The 23,983-nt window shown below is 31.1% G+C and overlaps 2 protein-coding genes and 1 long non-coding RNA gene across 4 annotated transcripts in view; 1 reads left to right on the forward strand and 2 right to left on the reverse strand.

The window, feature by feature from the left end:
- LOC139481176 (uncharacterized) overlaps positions 1-1,801 on the forward strand; it is a 37,459-nt gene extending 35,658 nt beyond the window's left edge. For both annotated transcript variants that reach the window (XM_071264332.1, XM_071264331.1), the window contains exon 7: positions 429-1,801. The gene's annotated coding sequence lies outside the window, so the exon portion shown is untranslated. The remainder of the gene's footprint in view (positions 1-428) is intronic.
- Positions 1,802-10,650: 8,849 nt separating this feature from the next.
- LOC139481177 (atrial natriuretic peptide receptor 1-like) lies at positions 10,651-20,865 on the reverse strand. Its single transcript, XM_071264333.1, is given in 9 exon segments — positions 10,651-11,695; positions 12,029-12,114; positions 13,674-13,772; positions 14,286-14,460; positions 15,417-15,485; positions 17,171-17,294; positions 17,827-17,973; positions 20,266-20,434; positions 20,722-20,865. Coding segments are annotated over 9 exon segments (1,026 nt in total). The 5' UTR covers positions 20,786-20,865; the 3' UTR covers positions 10,651-11,602.
- A 768-nt stretch (positions 20,866-21,633) lies between these two features.
- On the reverse strand, positions 21,634-23,747 carry LOC139481178 (uncharacterized). The gene is made up of 3 exons (XR_011654571.1): positions 23,664-23,747; positions 22,087-22,158; positions 21,634-21,793 (listed from the first exon to the last, which is right to left on the reverse strand). It is a non-coding gene; the product is annotated as an uncharacterized lncRNA (long non-coding RNA).
- Positions 23,748-23,983: the final 236 nt, after the last annotated feature.

Here is a 23,983-nt window from a genome sequence, read left to right on the forward strand (position 1 = left end):
AGCGATAAACAGATTATCATTGGTCATCTCAACTCGGTTGCTTTTCTCACTTTCGCTGTACCAACTCAAGCGAGAAAATCAATCTCGTTGAGATGACCAACGATAATCTATAATTATATACATACCTTTTCATTGTAGTGAGCAATGCGTTTCAACGTTCTTGTAGAAATTGAAACGTAGGGTTATGTTCCAATGACCCACCGATGTAAAAGTGAGGAATCAGATTATTCAGAAGTTATATTGACACAATACGCTCGTGAACATATTAAGTTAGGTACTTCATGTTAGCTTTTTTACTTTAAAACAATTATGATGTCTTTGATCGAATTTTGTGTTTGAGCTTTTGATTTTTCCATTTGATTAGGGATTTTCTGTTTTGAATTTTCTACGGATTTCCGGTTTTTTTACTTTTTATTATTATTTTTCAGGATGAAAGAAGATTACCTGGCTTTGTATGTGTCTATCTCTTGCCTAACACTATCTATATGAAGCGATGAAGAGTATGGTGGATTTGGTTTCGTTCTATGGATAAAAAAGTCGAATAACAAGGACACCAAATAGTTTTTAAAGCACTTCTACAACTCAAAAGCTTATGAAAAAGAATACTGTGCCTCCGGAATTAAACTTTTCAAACTCTTCAGAAATGAAAATATTTCGAAAAGAGATACTAGTACACTATATGGTGTTTATCTTTCTTAGATGATGTGATAACAAAATAAATGCTTGTGTTGATTTCTAATAAGCGTCTATAGATCTTAATGATTTTCCTTTATTTTTAATGTATTGTTTTTGAAGTTTTGAAGTGATTTTTGTCGTAATTTCGTCACAAATTTCCTCCTACTCTTTAAACTATCATGCAAACTATTTTATGAATATTATTTTCGTACTTGATTGTTCAAAACCAACATTTGCTTTTGAATAACTTCCAAAATTATAATATGATAGACAAACAGTGTAGAACGGATCAGATTTAGGAATTGTAATCTCATAAATATAGTTTTATTTTGAGAGGAATGTATGCAACATTTTTTCTTCTTCATGAAAACACCTTATTTTTAAACTCACCTACTAAGATGACAAACTCCAGGAAGCTAACAAGTACCTTGGACTTTGTTATTATTAATGATTGGACTATTCTTGGATATATTCCCAAATTGAAATATGTTTATCAAGTTGCCAGGTATCTTCCAGCTGACAGAATTTTATTATTATTGAATATTTATGAATCCTGCCCCGCAAAATTTGATTTTATGATAAAACCTAGACACATTTATAGGAAAATATCGTTTAATTTTTTTCTATTTAGAAACGTTAAGTAACAACAATAAAATTGAGAAAGAAAATGAGGAATGTGTCAAAGCGACAACTACCCAACCTTAGAGAATACAACAGCATTCATTGTTGTATTGTGTTAGTTAACATTGCATTAACAAGATATATATATTTCTGTTTTATTAGTTCATTATGAAATCTTCTCTATTTCATTTTATTGTTTTTGCAAAATAATAATTATATTAACAAATAAGTTAACGGTAAAAAAAACAGACTTTTGATTCGAAAGGCTTTGAGTATCGCGACTTTTAAAAACCAATATTGTGAAAAGTTTATATGTTACATATATCAATGTATTTCTGTATTCCCTTAGTTCAGTTATTCATGGATAAGGTCAATACGAAGAGTACATGCGTCCTTTTTGTTATCTTCATTTTGTAATGATACAATGAACTAGAATCTCTGTGCCATACCATTAATTCTATGTACACCTTTTATTGCACGAATCTGAAATAAATCTTTAAAATTATATTCTCTTTTTTCTTTTGTTGAAAAAATTGCATTTTCAGGATGTCATGGATGAACTTAATTTTTTTTCCATAGTTTTTAGAACAATCAAAGTTTTTTTTATAAACAGTTAATTTATGAATATAACCATATCCATGATAATCTATGGAATGTTGGGTACTAGACTGTTGATATATTACCTAAATTATGTTTTCGTAATTCCTGGTTAAAGCAGAAAGGTTTATCGAATGCAGTGAAAAGAAACAACGTTTGACAGGACCCGGACAACTAAACTACAGACAACACTTAATGTAAACAACAAAATAGGTTAATTATACACAAGACAATACTATACAACAACATCCAAATCATAATGAGCATACTAATAGCAAAGACTGGACCGAAACCACCAAAACGTACAGAGATAAACTTTGAACAGAAAGAGACGAAACTTATATAGACGTTTATACAAATTAGGTCGTTAGTTTTCTCAATTGAATTGTCTCATATTTTTCATGTCAAAGCTTTTTATAGCCGATTTACGGTATGGGTTGTTCTCATTATTGACAACTGATTGATTGATTGATGGAGGATGTTTTAATGCAACTTTAAAGCGGAACTTTTGGGTTATTTCGTGGTGGTCAGTTTTATGGGAGGAAGAAGCCGAAATGCCAATAAAAAACAACCGATCTTCGATAGGAAAACTCACAACCCTAGCCAAATAATATTGGAGTCGAGTGTACTTTTGTCCCATTAGCAGTCCCATGCTCTTCAACTTTGTACTTGTTTGGCTTTATAACTATTTTGATCTGAGCGTAACTGATGAGTCTTATGTAGACAAAACGCGCGTCTGGCGTATTAAGTTATAATCCTGGTACATTTGGTAACTACTACCACATCTCCTTATTTTTATAATACAAGACTGGAAAAGTTATTTATGGAGCAATATAAAAATGGAACCGCCAAAACTTATAGAGATATTTCTAGACCGAAACAAACAAACATAGAAACAGTACTAAACTGAAACTGCTATAACGTATAGAGCGTAATAAAGACAAGACCAAAACTAAACATGAAATATTAGAACCAAATAACAAAAATAAAAAGAACCAAATTAAAAAATATACCGAAACAACAAAATCAAATTGAGCCAATTTATACTAGACCAAAACTTTTAAACAAATAATGAAAACGTATTAAGGAAATAATGCTAAATGTATAACATACAATGCTATAACGAAACAATCAAAGCGTATGGAGATAACACAAGACATAAACAACCAAAAGGCTAAAGTAAAAACCAGACCAGAATATTCTTGTCATGATGGATCAATAAGCAACCAAAATTGATATTTAAAAAAATATAAGATCGAAGCAGACAAAATGAATAGAGACAAATTAAAACTGAATTTAAACATTTTTGTAGTTTTGGTTAAGTATTGTTTCTACACCTTTTAATTGATTCAATCTAGCATTTTTAAGCGGTTTTGGTTGTTTTGTTCAAGTATGAAAAATTTAGTATTTAACTAGATCGAAGCAAATGAAACGTTTATAGGCAACACTTCAAAGAACCAATCAAAATATAAAGGTTCATACTAAATTGAACCTACCATATATATAAAAACAATATATATTCGTGGATTTATTTTTTGTAATCGGTTTTTTGGATGATATGATAATCTCCTACTGTCATGCATGCATTACCCACTATCCAAATCTATTCTCAGTCAAAACCTAAGATATTTTCATAAAAAAAGTCAATATCTATGACCGCGAAAACATGTCAATAGTTATTTAAAACAAAAACACATTGCATCTGTCTAGCAATTTGTGATGTTGACTGTAAAACTAATGTAATGCCGGTTTCGCTCAGTTGTACTCTCTTTTTTGCGTCAGGGGCACATTCCGGTTAATGAAGATCGTTAAATGTGAACACGCGCGATGTAACATATCAATTGAGATACATGTATGTAAACGTTATACGATGGAACAGAGGTTTTTATGTGACTTATTAGAATTCAAAAGATGACAATCGGATTACTGCGGTAAATTGGGTACTATTGAGACAATTCAGTACTGTTCAGTAGCTTTTCAGACTATTTAGTGTGATTTTGGAAAACACTACATGTACTAAACAGTCTGAACAGACCGTAATTGACTGCAAGGAAACAAAAATATGTTCAGTCAATTAAACCTGTTCAGAGAAAAGTGACTGTTTCAATATCAAATTTAAATACTAATTTTAGCAACCTTTAACTGGAGCACGAATTTTAGTCAGAACTTTTAAATGTTATCTCAGACATCTAAACAACCTGGTTATTGGTCGTTCTTCATATTATATATAGTTGTATGTAAATGAACAACGGGCAATTCACTTTTTTCCTGACAAAGGTCTCATAAACTAGTCGCCTATTCTTGTTAAAAATCTTGGATTCCACAGTTTAAGTGTAGGTATGACGTAGCCGATTTGCAGATTTAGCTTTGTTTCTCTTAAATTACTAGATGAGTACTTCTTATCTGTCTTTTTACATAAAAAAAACGCATTAAAAAGGTAAATTAAAGATTACTCGATCTCAAATATAATCACATAAACCTAGAATGTCTGTTTTGGTAGTCCTCTAAATTTGGCAACGGAAATATAAACAACAGTCATACATGTTTTAAACGATTAACCAAGCACTAAAGCCAGAATTGCCCCTCCATTTTCTTCTCAAAAAATCTGTATGTAAGCAATATGACAGTTATTCAGAACTCATTTTCTGATTCTGCTAAATCAATTAAACTGGTATAAAGACAGCAGAATCACAAACACATCTAAATAATACATAATACCGAATTCAAATCATTCATAGAATGACTGATAGCATCCAAAAAGACATATTCTGCTGTACGTAAAGAATATCCCATACGACCTACTGCGATGACAACAAAAAGTACAGAATTCGATACAGAAATAAATAACAGAATTCATTCTATATTTTGTGCAATCTCTTAACTTCTACATTGATGAAATAATGTCACAAAGAATGATTTCCTCAGAAACATTTTATTCAAATAAAATTGTGATTTTGTTTTTCTTTTCTATGTGATATATCAAGATACAGTTTGCCTTTAGCTTTACATGATAGGTCTATAAATGAACGATGGTTACTCTTTACTAGGTGGGTTCGTCGGGAAAACATTGTCTTTATAGTCAGAAAATGTGAACATATTCAGTTTGAAAATGTCTATTAAATAGCTACATGTATTATTGTCAAGTGCTGTTTCGTTGGGTGTTCAAGTTAAGCTTTTGATTGAGGTTGACATAAGATATGGCACAAACTGGTATAAGAGGGGGAAAGTGCTATCGGATTACTTTAAATTTATCTACGTTTGAATACCTTTTTGTACTTTTTGGTTTATATATTTTCATCTTTTTGATGAGATTTTTATTTTCAAATATTTGGGCCTCAAGCATTACTGAAAAGACATTGATTGTCCAAATGCGCATCAAAAATTGCGTTGATGTTATTACTACTACTGGGTCGATGTCTCTGCTGGTATACTGATACTCCCCGAGGATATCACCGGCCCAGTAGCCAGTACTGTATATTTTTTTTTCAAAATTTTGGAAATTATTTAAAAAGAAGGCATGTATCTCCTCTATAAAGCTCTGGTTCCTTGCCCGGCATCGGATATACTTTTTGTCCTTTTTGGTTTATAGATCTTCATCTTTTTTGATTTTCAAATCTTGAGGACTCAAGCATCAATGAATTGACATTGATCGTTGTCAAAATGCGCATTTGGTGAAGAAAAATAAGTACCGTTTATTGTATTACTACCACTGAGTCGATGCCTCTTTTGGTTCTTGCATGAAAATACGGATTATCTATTATCAAAATTTATAAAAGTTGTAATTTACTTACAATGAATGAATGTATCTCTCTCATTCAAATCTTTCCCTGGCCGGCTTTGGATATATTTTTTTTGTCCTTTTTTGTTTATAGCTCCTATTTATTAAAAATAAGCTTTTTATTTTCAAATATCACTGAAGAGATATTGATTGTCTAAATGCGCACCGGTGCCGAAAATTGTGTACCGTATATGTTATTTATTAGATTTTATAAGTGATAATAAATATTTATTTTTTGGAATAGTCAAAAGAAATTAATAAAAGAGCGAAAAAAACTTGGCCTTAACAGCTTATAAAAAAATATAAAAATATGTTGCAGCCCTGACAACGAGCGCCATTTTTGTATTCAAAGCTAGTCAGTCAAAGAATAATGTGTATAGTTTGGCCATTGCTAGATGGACGGATCAACACCGATTTTAATGGATGGAAAAATTGATGTTGCATTGCACCCTTTTCATATCATATTCTAAGGCATATACTTCCATTATCACTATCCTCTGAAATAGTTTGAGGGAATGGATATTTGTCAAAAACAAATTTATCTCAGTTTTATTTAACCGTAATGAAGTTATTTCTTCAAACACAGCCACAAAGTTTATTAAGTTATTATTTTATTCGTGTTCATGTATAAATATCGAGAGCATGTTGGTATGACAATTTTTTAGGGTAAAATATCCCTTAATAGCATAGACAATTGTAAAAACACACCACCGTATGTTTTCAAACATTCAAACATTGGATATGCTTAAACAATTTTAATAACCAATCCAGTCTACATATTTCTGTTTTCGTCAAAGAACATTCGGGATAACCTGGAAAGTTAATACGATGGAACACAAACGTGGCTAAAGGTGAAAAACCTTTGATATTTCAGCTTCGTTATCAAGTGGATTTTAGAAATATCTATTGAAACATTCTGTTCAAAAGAATTAAACTGTTTACTGGAAGATCTCCCTTTACAAAATTAATTAATTTTCTAATCTTGTTTAAGATGGTCAGAATATTGATTTAGCGAGGTCCAGTGATGCCTACGTTGATTAGGATTGAAACTATATGTCCGTGTGATCTTCGATTTGGTTTCGTTTACAAACAAGGTTCATAATTTTCTAGGATGAGGTTTCAGAAAAAAACTTTCACCAATTTTGTCAACAAGAACATGGAATGAAATAGTAAAGTTGAAATTTTTTGAAAATTTTCAACTTCAAATATCATTTTTTTTCAAATGGACGGTGAAATTCGTTATTATTATGGAAAGTTAACAGTATTTCGTAGTTTTTCGATGTTTCTTTTGTTATATACATTCTTTTGTTATATACATTTTTCGTTATCGATTGTTTTGTTTTATCACTTATTAAGTACTTGTAATCCGTCGTGCGAGGCTATTTGGGCACTTTATGTGTATTGTATCCCAGATTATTGATAAATCGGCTGACTAGGAGTATCGGGTTTTTGGTTTTTTTTTTGCTTTGGTTGTAAACAATGGTCGTGCATCTTCCTTTTCATTTACGTATATATTTAGATTGTAAACGTTAAGTAAAACTTTAACACAACTTATCTACTTCTTCGTCGCAGTTTTGGAAATAATATAAAATAACACTTCATAAATTTGATGCATTTAAAACCCTCTCCTGGTAAATATCATAAGGAACTCCCAAAGCTAGAAACCCTGAGTGTGTATAAGTACCTGAAAACGTGAAGAGTTGTCCCACGAAAAGGGCATAGTTGATGGTATATTGTTGAGAGAAATAAACGTTTGCAATTGATACGTGGTGTTTTTAAAACTTGTTTCATGTTGCCAACACGAAGATTATGCATAAGGGTCTTGAATTGCTGGTAGTTAGTTGTTTTTTCTCAGCATAACAACATAAAATCAGTACCAGTGCATCGGTACTAGCATAAAATAAATGTTGCAGGTTTTTTTTATCAATTTGAAATTTGGAAAATCTGTTATTGTATAAAAGCTTGTAAATCTGATATTTCTATTACTACCACTTTGTCCTTTTTAAAAAAAAAAGTTCATTGGAAGATTCCAAAACCTTCTTGATAAATATTCCGTATCCACTTCACAAATAATGTTTAATTGTGATAAAAGTATAAAAGCTATGTTCTGATGTTGTTTATCATCTTAATTACGTGTTATAGTGTTCTATAAAATTTAGCCTTTACTATTTAGTTCATTTTTGGTTAATTCCTTTTGTCGTGGCTCAGTACTTATACATCCCCCATTGTGTTCTTTCAACTTTTTTGTATTCTTGTTTTTCAGTTTTGCTTATGTGCTTTGACTATATGCCATTTTTTTCTTTGTTAACATATTTGTTTGTTTTATAGTGATTCAGATTATTACACAATCTGATGTACCCCTATTTTTGTCAGTTTTACCTTTTATGTCTGTTTGTTCTGTTTATATATTGTTGTCAATATAGTGGAATTTCATACAGGTAAGAGGTTAAGCTCCTAGCTTTAAATCATGTTAAATCTACCATTTTCTACAGAAGGGAATGCCTGTCCTAAGTCAGGAATGTGACAGTTGTAATCATTCGTTTGATGTATTTGAGGTTTTTATTTTCCGATTTGAAAAAGGACTTTTCGTTTTACATTTCCCTTGGAGTTGGTATCTTGCTTTTAACTACAACTTTGTCGTTACTGCTTGAATTGGAAAGGCAGGCAGTATCAATGAGTATCATCCGCCTGAAAGCCTGAAACACAATGTTCGGTTATGACCTTGATAATTTGGTACTTAATAAAACAGGAGCGAATTATACCAGAGGGACTGTCAAACTCATAGATCGAAAACAAACTGTCAACGCCATGGCAAAATAAAGGCAAACAGACAAACAATAGCACACAAGACACAACATAGAAAACTAAAGACTAAGCAACACGAACTCCATCAATAATTATTGTTGTGTGTCTTGAAATCGGCTTTATATACTTTTTTAATAGGATAGTTTAGATACCACTGCTGATGGAGCTTTGGATACAATCTGCCTAGTAGTCAGTGGTCATGTAGAGTATTAAATTACACATTGTGAATGCAATTAATTCGTTGAATTTAAAAAAAAAAGATAGAAACCCAGTTAAAGATGCAACTCCCTATGCCTATTATACTGTTGAATACTTTCTATAGCTATATGGATTTGCTATATATATCCCTTTCATTTTTTTTTTGTCTAGAGTGAACTTAATTAAATTTATTCACAAGACACGCAATTCACGTGAAATACTGTAGAAGGTGAATATAAAAGAAAATATTTTAATAAACAAAACGATCTTTATTCAAATAAGAATAAGTAACAATATTAAAAAAAAAACATTTCGCACAAAACAGAGTGTTAAAGATTGCGTATAACAATTTGAACTTCACCGAAAAATCAACGCGTTGATATTCCAATATATTATTTCTATTAGTATAACATCCGTTCAAAATTGTATACCTTTAAAAACGTCAACCTTCACCGTTACCTGAAACAGTGGTTTAACATAACAACATAAAAAGACACACAATAAAATATAAATTGAAATGGCTTAACTCAATCAAAAAGACAATACACAAAAACAATAAATTGATCTATGAAACAATATTAATAAAAAAGATGTTTCAATGTCAAAAAGACAACCTTAACTTTTTTTTTAAAATGGCGTCAAATAAAGTAGCGTACACAGGTAAATTAAATAAAATAAGTTTTTTTTTAAATAAAATTGTTGTTCATAGTATGAATGAATGAATACTTTATACGCTTAAAACAATTGGTACAGAGAACATATACATATTAACAATATACAAACTTATATAGCATGTGTGAATTACATATACATATAAAGTAATACTAAGAAGTTCTAACCTGGAGGAACGACCCTCTCTTGGACGTTCTTAATAAATTAATATTGTTTTTTTAATAAAATTACATTGTTGGAAGCAAATATCTGTTCAAACTTATAGATGTTAACATTTTCGTGACAAAAAGGGGGAAGCGGATTTATTCTTTCATTGATAAAGTAGCTACATGTCATCATATAGTGGTATTCATCACCGATATCCAACGAGTCACATAGAGAGCACACTCTTTCGCTTCTTTGCAAATTGCGCCATCTCCTGTCTCGACTGGTAATCGGTGACTACCACATCTAAATTTACAAAGAATGTACATATAATAGGGTGATAACTCTGAGATTTTTTTTTCAAAACAAGAGTTAGTTTTAAATAATCTATAGCACAATGCCTTAGGAGACTTGAACATTTCTGAATACCAAAATTGTATAAATTGATCCTTAAGTTTCTGTTCAACACACTTTGAAATCCATATTGACAAAAAAAAACAGTTTGGTTTTGCCAAACATGTCACATACCACAATCATATAAAATATTCTTTATAAACTTTAACAACTTAGATTCATAACCATAATCTGTGAAGTAAACATTTTACAAAATCGCAACTGTATAATTTTAAGAACATCTAAATTTTCAAAACCACAAATTTCTTATCCATATAATATTACAGGTTCTACTATTTTTTTAAACAAATCGATTTGACATTCAATAGATAAGTTATTTCTTCTCATTTCTTCAATCATCTAAACATAGCTTTACAAAAGTTAAAAATGTTTTCGTCATACTAAATACTTCAAAGATGGTACATTTTAAAAAAGCAACACGATATAACACAAAATAAGTAAACATGGAATAACAGAAATACATTCCAAATTGTTTCAACAGGACAAGTAAACACGAAAGTACGATTTGATAGTACTCACAGTTACTGAAAGCTAGTTAAAAGCAAAAACCAATGAATGATAAAAATAAACACTCACCAAAGACTAATATAAATTAAAAGACATCCCAGACAGGGCAGTCAAAGAAGACATGACTTGTGAAATGCCAAAATAAAAGTAACAACATGCAGAATAATATTTAAGATTAAACCTAATAATAGATATTATGCGGTTATGTAAAAACAAAGCAATTTCTAAATAGAACGTAAATGTTAATGTGTATTTCACATCCCAAAACAAATATTTAAACAGAATACAAATTTAGTTATGTTTTGATTTGTTGATGACAAATTCGATGTTAGTGCTAATGAAAACAAGATTCTAAGACATTATTACAACATTAATAAGATAACCTTTACTTATAAGTGTGTATAAAGGTTCGATAAGTTTACACTTATCACAAAGTGATTTTTGCGCTTTTAGTACAATATTATCTTAAAATTTATGACTTGAAATACAGTTTTTAATAAGTTTTCTGCAGGTTCAGCCAAATTTACTAATCAAATCTTTGTATCTATAAAAGAAGTTATTAAATATTCTACATAATTTATGGTAACGAAATCCTTGAATTAATAATTTACCAGTGATACATTGATTTCGTTCGTTAAAATATATGACACACTACACACACGGGCATAACGAACGAGTTAGATATTTATACACCGTATGATGTAGACATAGGAACATTGCCGTTTAAAAACTTATAATTAACGATAGGGAATGAAAATTACCTCTTTTGTCGTAACTTTTTTTATGGAGTATCCCTTTAGTAATTGAAATGTCTAAATCTAGAAAAGGACACCTACTGCTGTTTATGACAGATTCTTTTGGGTAAAATGTTGATACTATATTCCGGGAATGCTAGATTATTTAATAGAAACATGTCATCGGTAGGTATTGCTGAATGTGTCATCTTAATGTAACAGTGACGCATATTTACTGATTTTTGCTATCAACTGTGATTCATATCAATAAAGGAATAAATCTTCAATTAAAGGGGCACAATAAGTGCCCATGCGAATACCTACTACCTGTCGATACACATTATCACCAAAACGTACACATATGTAGTCCAGGAGAATATTTATTACATCAATCATATCTTTACATTTCCAGTAAGTTATGTTCAAGATATCATTATGAAAAGGTAATGCTTTTTAATCATACATCCAAGTCCGTCGTACTAATTGATGATAACTTTGTCATTGTATTCTTTTCCGATAGCAACCAGTAAGTGCTCATTACTCCTTTCCCCTACAATATATTCTGTACATTTAAACAACTCCACATAACAACAATTAATTTTGATCATAGGATATAAGAGAAATTTCAAAACAGACTGCTTTATTCAATTATTGATGATACGACAAAAAGAAAGTAAATCATATGTAATTTTATTTCATAACCGGTTTGTTTTCCGAATTTAATTATATTCAAAGACGCAATTTAGCTAGTTACAGTGAATTCTGTAGGAAGACCATTAGTTTCCAAATTTGTAATTACCTAAACATTCTATTGGTATATGTTTGTAGTGTCTACTTAAACTACTTTATTTCAAAGGTTTATAAATAATAAATTGAAGGTTACCTTTATGTTTATCTGTCCTCTTTCTTCCACATCAAAGCTACCGTCTAGAATTTCTTTAGTGGTGTTACTAATATGTATTTTACATGCTGAAAAACATTAAAAACAGTTGATGAAGAAGTTTTGTTAAAAGACAAAATCTGGGCACAAAAACGACAAGGCGAAACATATTTTGTGATCTGACAACCATTTTAGTGTGGGCTTACATGTTTCAATTTTTTCGTTTTCAATAGTTTTACGAACAAATTACGAAAAAAAAAATTAACCGTTGTAATAAGTAGAAATGACATATTAGTTAGAGTTGGCCCAAACCGAATATTTAATGTACATTCACACGTTTTAATTCTAAGGGACACATATATATATTATAAAAGATTTCATAGCTATATCTAGTCGCTAAAATTTATGACTATACTCTTTAATGCTTTGATTCGGAATCAACCATAAAAGGGACGAAAGATATCAGAGGGAGAGTCAAAGTCATAGATAGAAAATAAACTAACAACACCATGGCTAAAATAAAAAGACAAACAGACACATAGTAGTACAGAAGATACAACATATAAAACTAAAGACTAAGCAACACAAACCCCACCAAAAACTTGGGGTGATCCCAGGTGCTCCTGTTCCACATGTGGCACCCGTCGTGTTGCTTATGCTATTGCAAACTAGGTAAATAGTCTAATTCGGTAGGTCACATTCGTGAAAAAGGAAAGGGTATTGTAGTTACAAAATAAGGAACATATCCGATATCATCTGTGAAACGGTTATGCCATAATGGTCAACCAACTCGTGATGGCGTCCGTAAAATTTACGAAGGGGTGATTTCAACTTCACCATTTGGAACTCTTGGTTTATTAGCTTCCTTGTGAGTAGCAATCCTCTATCAAGGAAATCATGATAGGAAATACAAGCCCGGGAATATCGTATCAATTGGGAGATGTATACTCCGTATGCAGGCGCTGCTGGAATGTTGCTACAAAGAAATAGAAGTTCACAATTCGGAAGCTGAAATCATCTCTTTTGTCGAAAAGTTTTGTTTTCAACCAACCCTCATTGTCAATTTCTATATGTAAGATATGAGGCAGACTTAGCTGTATCTCTAGTATCCTTTATCTCCAGTCCGATGGGATAAATTCCAAATTTTGTATTATTTAGCGAGAGAACATCATCTTTACAGCGGAACCTAAAGTTAAAGGATATTCTAACTTCTTATCTTTTTTCCTAAGAAGTTCCTGTATGATGTCAGTCTCATAAAAATATAGAAACAAGTCGGCAAGAAGAGGGTCACAATTGGTTCCCATTGGAATTCCGACAGTCTGTTGAAAAAAACGTCCTCTAAACGTAACAAATATGTTGTCAATCAAGAAATCAAGCATCTTGATAATAAAAGTTTGAGAGAATTTTTGGTTTGAATCAGAGTGATTCTTTATACAGCTTCAAATTATACTTTTCTGAGCTGTGTAAGTACTAGAATAAAAAAAAATAATTAGCACAACACAAAAATGTTATCTTATTTCCAACATGGTGTCACTCTGTTTGGAATTTAAACGATTCCATATTTGTGTGCTTCATGTGGAACTATTTATATCTGGACATGTGATATTTTACCAAAAATCGGAAGGGTTACTGCATTAAAAACACGTACCTTCACCATTTGATTCCATTCTGGAAGCAACATTTACAGTGTCGCCAAACAAACAGTATCGAGGCATCTTTAATCCAACAACTCCAGCAACACATGGACCTATAGTATATAACTTTATACTTTATAACATAAGTAATTTTCAATACGGAAAGAAATCAGTGGTAATTCCTTATACAGATGGAGATGAGGGGAAAAAATAAGAAAGTTCTTGCTATTAAATTAACAATTTCCCACTCAAAATTTTATATATACTAGTATATATATATATAGGCTATGGTATTAGCATAGTGTGTTCTGTTACCGATTGTTACCGATGGTGCTATTTTGACTTAGTGTTGACTTGATTGGCGGTTGTTGCAGAGAAGAATACATTTACCCTGTCGATGCATCACCCCATCCTGATCCTTTTAGAGTTCCTTAATTTTTGGTGCTTTCGCCATATCAATTTGTATCTTTTCAACTGATTTGTGAGATTTTAACATAGGTAAACTACTGGGTTTTTTTTATCAACTAGTGCAAATCCAATTCTATTCAGATTTTAACTGTGTGAATTTCAATTCTCCTATTTAGCTTGTAACTGTTTGAATTCAAATTCTCCTAATAATATTTTACCTGTGTGAATTCCAACTCTCAACCTGAGTTTTTGCCCAGGACGATGTCGTATTTCGAAATTTTGGATTTGCTGGCGTAATTCTAAGGACAATCTGCATATTGCCGCTGCATGATCACTTCCATTTCTTATAGGGAGTCCTGAAACTACCATATATGCATCTCCTATTGTTTCAACCTTTAATATAAATAGCATGAATATCATTTTGTTAAAGTCAAGTGATAAATTCTGATTTATTGAATGTATGAAAAACCAGTAGTTGGCATTACACAGGTTATGTTCTTCTCATATATTTTATGATGGTATGATACTAAACCCTAAACAGGAGGAATTGTGCATTATTTTATTTTTATTATATAATGAAGACATAATATTTCAATCAGTTTGATTGCGGTCTGGTGCTTGCATTTTAGTAATGCTAGTAGTTATTTTGTTAATTTGTGCATCATGGTCATTTTGTTAAGTTTCTTCTGTTACCTATTCTGAGATCTGCGTATTTATGTGTGTTTATTTATTATAAATTTGCTAGAGGTATAAAGGGAGGGTTGAGATCTTCAAAACGCATGTTTGCCTTTCTCCTAAGGCAGGAGCCTTTGACCTTTGTACGTTTTGTAAGGTTTTTTTAATTTTGGTTCTGTATATGTTTTAGATTCTAGTATGGCGTCCATTTTTGTTGGACAAGTGCACTTTTTGTGAACGGGTCAGCTGAAGACCGCCTCTGGGTACGTGATTTTCTCGCTGAGTTGAGGACTCGTTTGTGGCCTTGGTCTGATTTTCGCTCTTTGATTGGGTTTTTGTCTATTTTACACATTCCTTATCCCATTCTCAATTTTGTTCAAGAACAGCAGCAGTTAAAGCTTTTACCTGCTAGAAATGAGACAGGCAGCTATAACATGCATACCTCATTTTGTGTCTGGTGGAATTTGTCTCATTGTTCATCATACAGCATCTTCTTATTCTTATATAGTAACTAACATTAAGACCGAAGGCAATATATATTGTTCTGCAAGTATCAATTGGATTTACAACAATCGAATGTAAAAATTAATAGGACATTTAACAAATGCAAAGTACTTTTTTTACAAATCTTTTTAAACACTTGGGTTTATTCTGATTTTATATATGTTTCTTACCTTATATACGTCCATTGTTTCTATAATGCTGTCAAAATTTCAGTATAAGTCATTGAGTAGAGATATAACCTACAAGAGAATTAAAAAAGTATAATGCAAGAAAGAAATTGCTATATACAATCTTTCAGAGCTTAAAACATTTGATAGCATATAACAAGTATATGGAAGTATATCGTAGTAGTTATTGTGTGTTTTAAATGATATAACAACTGAAACTATATAAATAACATATTATGTTCAACATACGGTCTTCAAGTATCAAACTAGTTTTTTATATCTTATGAAAATTTATTCTTTTTCGTCTCCCTTACTTTATTGCTACGCTAAATGGTTTAAAAAATAAAAGAAAGCATTTTTATCGATAGTTAATGTCAATCACGAACAAGATAAATAAAAAGATAGGTTGTAGAATAAAAAAACGAGGCAGAAGATCATAAGGGACAGTCAATATTCAAAAATTGATGAAACAAAGAAAGACAACAATGACCAATAATGTAGCAACGACAATTCCTACTTATCCGTTGTTAGAGCTGTTAACTCAAGTCAACCGTAAATCTTAATTTTAAAGATAGTTTTAATTCGTCGTTCGATTTTGATTGCGTTACATCCACTGTCGTTTCGTTTATATATCAAAATCATATCTTTACAGATGGTTTGACAATTGGAATATTGCTCAATTGGATGTGAAAAAATCTATTTATAATTGTTTTTCTATGATAATTCACTTTCATAAATATACTGATGTACATTTTCTCGTAAACAACTATTGGAGTATTTCATTTCAAAAGTGGGAAACAAATTAATTTGTTTGTCTGTAAAATGATAAATATCCTAGACAAAATCATGTATGTATTATTTTTTTCGTATTTCATCCTAGACATTAACTGTAAATTGAGAACCAAGGTTGTGATTAGTTTTAATGTTCGATTGGAACAGTAAACCTACTATAATAATTAATGTTGTATTTGATAAAACACTCTTTTAAGTCAAATGAAAAGGTCGGTCCAATAATCATTGATTAGACTAATGACGTGTTATACATAATTTACATATTATAATACAAATAAGGAGATGTGGTATATTTGCCTGTGCGACAACTATGCACCTAAGTTCAAAAGAAACGAATCAAAAGGACAATCAAAAGCACGTATTTTATCTAAAACATACAAAAATGGTCAATTTCACTGTTTTCATGAATTTTATTACAAAAAATTAACGATAAGTTTCTTGATAGTATTGTAGGAACTCGTTTAAAGCACCGAAATATTAGTAGCAGAACACTTACTTGAGGCCGATATGAAACGATATTTTATGGAATTTTTGTGTAGTATAGGTAACCAATACATAGTGGGACCTTCAAATATTTCAAGGAGGCTTTAAGCTGAGCTGTCAGATATGATTATTTACTATATGACTCTCGGTTGAGCGTACGGCCTTGAATGTAGTTGAATTCCCGAATTTCACTTAAAGCGACGTTTACACTTCTGGGTTATACGACGAGATTTTTTGAACGCGCGACGTGGAACAAGCTATGATGACTTATTTGGGCATTTTGTTGTCAATACATCTTTATGTTGCTCATCATTTGTCTTGTTCGTGTCAACTGGATTTTAAACATATGGTGCTGTCTGTTTTCTTCGACTTAAAAGTTTTTGTTTTCCACATTGTTTTCTTCTGTCCATTATTTAATATCTTATTTTTCTCGTATCTTCTTTTTGCTTTTCAAACACGTTGTTTATTTATTTATCAATTACCTCCATTGGCGAACTACTGCCTGATAATTCTGTAAAGCCCACTATATCACTAAAATATATCGTTACACTGTCAAACCATTCTGGTGTAACAAATTTTCCTAGCCTTAGCTCATTAGCAACCGATCTGAAATATAAAGATTTAGTCGATGTGTATTCTTAGATCTGTGAAAAATAACTGTCTTCGAATAATGTAACAAAAAAACGACAGGAATAACAAAATCAACATTTATACCAATAAAACCAATATTTAAAGATTTTTAGTTACGGTGTTGAATTCGTATCATTTGAGAAATAAGTTTTAAAGAAATGATAAGTTTACCCGGATCGTATATTAATTTTACGGCTCCGTCAAGAACATTACCGTTAGATATACCATGTGCTATTCTGTTTAAATGAGTTTTCGACAGGTACTGTCAAACTTGCAAACTAAATATATGTATCCATATAAGACTTTAGTAAAGGTTTGAATTAATTTGTGGTAAGGAAATCCCTGACTAAATAATATACTTGAAATACATAGATTGCGCTCATTAAAATCCAAAACGTCCGTAAGAAGCGTACAGTGCTAATGGAACATCAATGTTCAAAAAAGAAAAATTAGCAATAGGATAGGCAAAACAAACAAGCACACAGATATATTTTATAAATGAACTCACTGTGGTAATATTTGGTATAATAACTCATCTGAACGTTTTTTCTCTGCAGCGAGCTGACCTGTTCTTTCCTCTACTAATTCCTCTAAGTTCAACGTATATCTTTCCATTCTCCGTAATAAAGAATCGACCAGATCATCTTCTTTACCACTGAAATTTTCAAAATATCAATGTGATTATGGTTTAACAAAAAGGAACAAAAAGTATGTTGATAAAAGTCATATGAAACTTCAAGATTAGAAAAAAGTTAAATATTTTTTAAATGCTTTCGACAATATTTTCCCGTACATTTTTTATACAGTGCCCTAAACTACCACAACTCTCGTAAGAAATTCGGTCACAGCACAGCGCAAGTACAAGGAAAAAACCTTATGTTTAAATTCTCAATTGTATGCATTGGTTCATTAATTTCGATAACATCAAAATTACAAGATTTTTTTTTCTAATAACTTTAAGTATATATTTCCAACTAAAATGGATATAGAATATAATAAAAGGAAGCAAACTTTTAATTTTAAAAACAAAGACATATATATTAAATAATTTTACGGTATACAATTATAAGCTCTAAAGAGCCTGTGTCGCCCACCTTGGTCTATGTGCATATCAAACAAAGGATACAGATGGATTCATCACACAATGTGTTTTAATTATGGTGATGTGTTTGTACATCTTACTTTACTGAACATTCTTGATGATTACAATTATTTCAATCTATAATGAACTTGGCCCAGTAGTGCAGATGAACAAATTTTGGTAAATTTACAAAAATTTACAAAAATTATGAAAATTGATAAAAATTGACTATAAAAGGCAATATCTCCTTAAGGGGTCAATTGACCATTTTGGTCATGTTGACTTATTTTTAAATCTTACTTTGCTGTACAGTATTGCTGTTTACAGTTTATCTCTATTTATAATATTGTTGAAGATTATAACCAAAACCGGCAAAATTTTCTTAAAACTACCAATTCAGGGGTAGTAACCAAAACAACGGGATGCCTGATTGATCTGAAATTTCAGGGCAGATAGATCTTGACCTGATTAACATTTTTGCCTTGATTTTTTTTTTTGATTTGCTCTAAATGCTTTGTTATAGAGATATAAGCCAAAACCTGCATTTTACTATTTTTAGCCATGGCGGTCATCTTGGTTGGATGGCCGGGTCATCGAACACATTTTTACTAGATACTAGATACTCCAATAATGATTGTGGCCAAGTTTGTTTAACTTTGGCCCAGTAGTTTCAGAGGAGAAGATTGTTGTAAAAGTTAACAATGGAAGACGGACGGGCCAGGTGAGCTAAAAATGCATTAAACATGCAAGATCAGGATTCCAAACAAATCTACGAATAATGCATGTTCAATTGAAATAATTTATTTAAGATTTGATGTTTGCAATATAGATTGTCTTGTCATAATCTATCAAATGACAGTACGCAACAATGATTAATTAATGATGAAGCGTTAGAAGTCAAATATAATATGGTATACAAAGTAAAATAACAAAAAAAAGCTCCAAGGAAAATTCGAAAGATCTTAATCCCAAGTATGCTCCAGAAGGACTTTTAAGGCAGACCTATAACCCTGTAAAGGGCCAATTGTTATTTACATATACTTTGCAAAGGGTATCAAAGCAAGATTTATCTGCAACTCATTCTTTGAATGATTCACTGAACAAGACAAATAGCTGTTTATTTTGACATAATTGGCTTCGTATAATAGAGTATTGAAGAAAATTTCAATCAATATAAATAAGATGTTAAGTAGAATATACAAAACAAGGGCAAAGGGAAAGGCCAAACATAATTCCAATGAACAAATAAACTAGGATTGCACCCCTTTAAACCGGGCGAGGTATTTAATTATGAAAAGTTGATACCAATATGATCTCTTATGCATATAGTCCATGTCATGCCGAAGTCTTATAGACAAATAATTGAGCTGAAAATGTGAAATAGGCGATGCATTATACGATTGTGTTCATCATTTGAGTAAAACTCTGTGAAAGTTGCACAAAATTCTGTCGAACAGTCCAGGAGCAGAAGTGAATACACACATGGCATAAGGACTAACAGACGGTAGTACTGACAGTCTCACTATTTACCAACCACTTCAGCAATAGGCGATTGTGAAAAATCATTTTGGAAAAATAATGTGAAAAATTTCCTTTTTGTTTCCTTAGATTGCAAGTAATTAGTCAACAATAAAGTGCCATAACTTTCTGCCCTTCAATCAAAACGGATCATATCCTCCCATTATTCTTTTGAAAAGTTGAAGGTAAACAAAAATATTTGGACAGAAGAGTTTACATTTGCCTACTGTTGAGGGAGATAAAAAATATGTTAAAACCATAATATGAACTTTTGTGAATGTCTTGAGTCAGATTTCAAATACAGCTTTCATTGAGCATCATTGATGCCAATTGTTTCAAATAACATACCCCGTCTGTTTTCGTATGAGTTTTAAAACAGCAGGAAATTCCGGCCGATCATCAGGATCATCTGTCCAACACATCGCCGTCAATTTATGTATACTGGGAGGACAATCATCAGCCGCAAAGTTAGGCCTATAAGGTGGTTTCTCTGTTGACGCAACTCTTGCAATTATCTCTAAAAACATTAAGATTTTCTGTATAAGAATTACACAAAAGAGGGACGAAAGATACCAAAGGGACAGTCAAACTCATAAAGTATGTCTAAAATGTATGATAGAATGATTCTTAATAGACTCGCTATATACATTTAGTGTTAATAACTATACAACTCTGTAGATTTTGAGAACTGATCAGAGGTTTTAGCATTAAACCAATCCATCAAAGCATGTTCATAATTTCCTTGTTTGTCCAAAAATAGATGCGTGTTACCCTTAGAAAGGTAAATTCAATATTTAGACATACCATCTGTCTCTATGACTTCATTACAACAATCGAACGGTGGTGAACGTGTTATCACCTCTTGCATTATTATCCCGAAACTGTAAACATCCCCCTTTCTACTACCACCAACTAAAGACGGATTCCGTAGGAGCTCTGGTGCTATCCAAAGTTCTAAAATAAAAATGTTCCCCCTGTCATGTAACTGTATGATGAGTTTGCCTTAACTGTATCTCAAAACGTTACTTTGTTCCTCTTAATATAAGATGATCAAGAACCAATATCAATCATAAACCCTACTATAAATAAAGTTCCATTTGCAACCAAACATACCATGCCCGCCAAAAATAGAAATAATAAAATCCCAATTTAAAATATTACCTCTTAATATATTTCCATTTTAAAACAGTTAAGTGTGATAATAAGAAAACTGCATCGAAGAATTTTAAGATAATACAATGTTTATGAAAAAATAGCTCTAATTTTATGTTTTGGTAAAGAAAAAGAAAAAAACATGGGTTACCGGACTTGTTTTCTCGCTACATAATAAAATAGGGAAGTTAACACTCCGTGCTATCATAACAGTAATCTCCCCTTATTTGGCAAAGTTCATCAAAAAAACATATTCTTTCCATACAGCTATGAAATACGATAAAACACATAATTTTCTATATTAACATGAAAAGTATTACACATGAGTTACATACTACTCTCCTAATTTGCACATTTCTTTAAGATCTAGACAAACTGTAATCTGCTACTTCAAAATCCAAGATGGAAGAAGACACCCGCGACACCCGTGCCACCTTAAACAATCACGTGAAAGTTTTTAAATACATGTATACATAGACCTTTATAGTTATGGCCTCTTGTTATCTTTTTTATCAATTTTATTCCTAATTGATATAAATTTTAAAGAAATGTACGTACTATGATACATCTTTCGAGACTTTTCGCTTTCCATAACAATATCATCACTAAACGATGGGAGTCCAAAGTTCGATATCTTTACTACAAATCTTCCATCAACGACACAATTAGAAGAACGTAAAGATCCGTGACATTTCAATGCTGAACTGTGCAAATACTTCATTCCCTTAAAGAAAGTTGCTTTAATATACTCATGCAAAACTACTCATATACTTCTTTGAAAATTATATTCTTTGTTGCTTTTAACTTTAGAAAATCTATAGCATTACCTTGTTGAAAAAAAGTTTTCATACAAAAATCCTTAAATTTGAAAGATTTTCTTGCATGTTTCTTATTAGAGTACCATTAACTATTTTCATATTGATTTTTTTTAGGTGAAATTGTTTTTATATTTTTTTATATAAATGGAAAAAGAGGAATAATTCAAATCTAAAAACTGATAATTTTACAATTTCTTACCTTTGCAATATCTTTCAGCAACGATAACCTAAATGTCCAATCTAATGTAATAGTATCGTTATAAAGTAAATCCTAAAAAAATAAAAGAATGCAAAAGATTTTTATTATTCCTTAAAGTTTGTTATTAAAGATGTACTAAGGTGAGGTTAGATGAAAATTAATAAATTAAGAATTTAAAATTGATACTATAATCTGGTAGAGCATTCATTAAGGATAAAAATAAGCTAAAAATATTGATAGGTCATGGACCTCTTTTTCGAGATATTTTAGATTTAAAATATGGCGGGAAAAGGCTGACTCTGACTTTAACCTTATATTTGCATTAGTATTATTTGGGTCTCAAAACAAAAGAAAGAAAATCAAGAATCTTTTAAAACTTTGGTAAATGACCTTTCATGTGCTATTAAGTCTTATGTGAAAAAATAAATCGGTTTTATGGGGCAAAATATTTTACTTTGTATTGTATGGAAAAACACCAAGGAGTCCGAACATTTGACACAAATTCCAAAACCTCACCTAAGTACATCCTTAAGTGTTCACGTGAATGACACACTATAACTTTTTATAACAAATTCGACAGTAAAAATATGTTGCAGCATTTTGAGTGGTTTTGAATTTCACAATCCTTTCACTTTTCTATTTTTATACATTTATTGTTTGTCAAATATCAAGCGGATGGGCCATTGTTTTTGCTGATGATTGCATACACAAATAGTGTTCTCCGTCCAGTCTTTATTTTAACGTTTATTTTATCATAGGGTCCCCGATATGCTCTATTCGATTCATTTGCAATCGGTGTGTTTGTCTCTCTGTAACTAGCATATCATCTTTTATCTGATGTCTATAAACTTCCCATACAATTAAAATTGTGTAAATATACTTGTTGCATTGTAAGTAATAAAAATTTTAGAAATTCTATCTCCTCTGTATCGAAGTTTACACAACCCGTTGTCGGTTTAATAAATATACATTAATTATTTGTCATATATTATGCTTTCAGGACATTTTAATTTCGGTACAGTCTTTAGTGGACTGTTGATGGTCGTGTTTTGTGGGTTGTTATTTTGATGGGTTTTTTTTCATTTTTATCTCATTATGTTTTTTATTATTGGATCTATAGTTTTTTATTCTCCTCTTTGTATCACCTCCCTTTTTGATGTCAAACAACATCCGTTTATTTTTTTTTTATTTCCGTCTAAACGAAAACGATTGCAAGCTCCAAATAAACTCATGATAGATACCAGGATTAAATTTATGTTTACGCCAGACGCCCGTTTCGTCTACAAAAGACTCATAAGTGACGCTAGAATCAAAAAAAGTTTAAAAGGCCAAATAAAGTACGAAGTTGAAGAGAGAGACGAAAGATACCAAAGGAACATTCAAGTCTTTGGACAACATCGTTGTAAAAACGTCAGGAATATGACGGCTTTTTTTTACTCTGTCCGTTGGTTGATAACGTTTTGATTTAGTCAGATTTTATGGACTTCCCCTAAATGAAATTTTCTTGGAGTTTGGTAATTTTGTTATTTTTATGTATACATCTTAAAGAGACAATGATACGACATAGCTGTTTTTACCTCCAATGTTCCTTTCCGATAATATTCGTACAAGATCAAAATATGAGACGACTCAATACATGCACCAACAAATCTTGACAGATTTTCATGATGAAAACTTCTAACCTGAGCAGTAAAATATAAAATATATAAAATATATATCAAGGCTAAAATGATTCAAACATAGATAACAAATAACAATATAATTTACTTAACATTACTTGATTGGTAAATGAATATTACATTCAAACCTGCAGGTTTAGTAAGAAACTTTTTTATATTTTAAATTTTTGTTTCCGGTAAATGAAAAACAGTTTTCACGGCTTTCGTGAATTTAGGAT

The sequence above is a fragment of the Mytilus edulis genome, chromosome 7 (genome assembly GCF_963676685.1).
Source record: "Mytilus edulis chromosome 7, xbMytEdul2.2, whole genome shotgun sequence".
Lineage (NCBI taxonomy): Eukaryota > Metazoa > Mollusca > Bivalvia > Mytilida > Mytilidae > Mytilus > Mytilus edulis.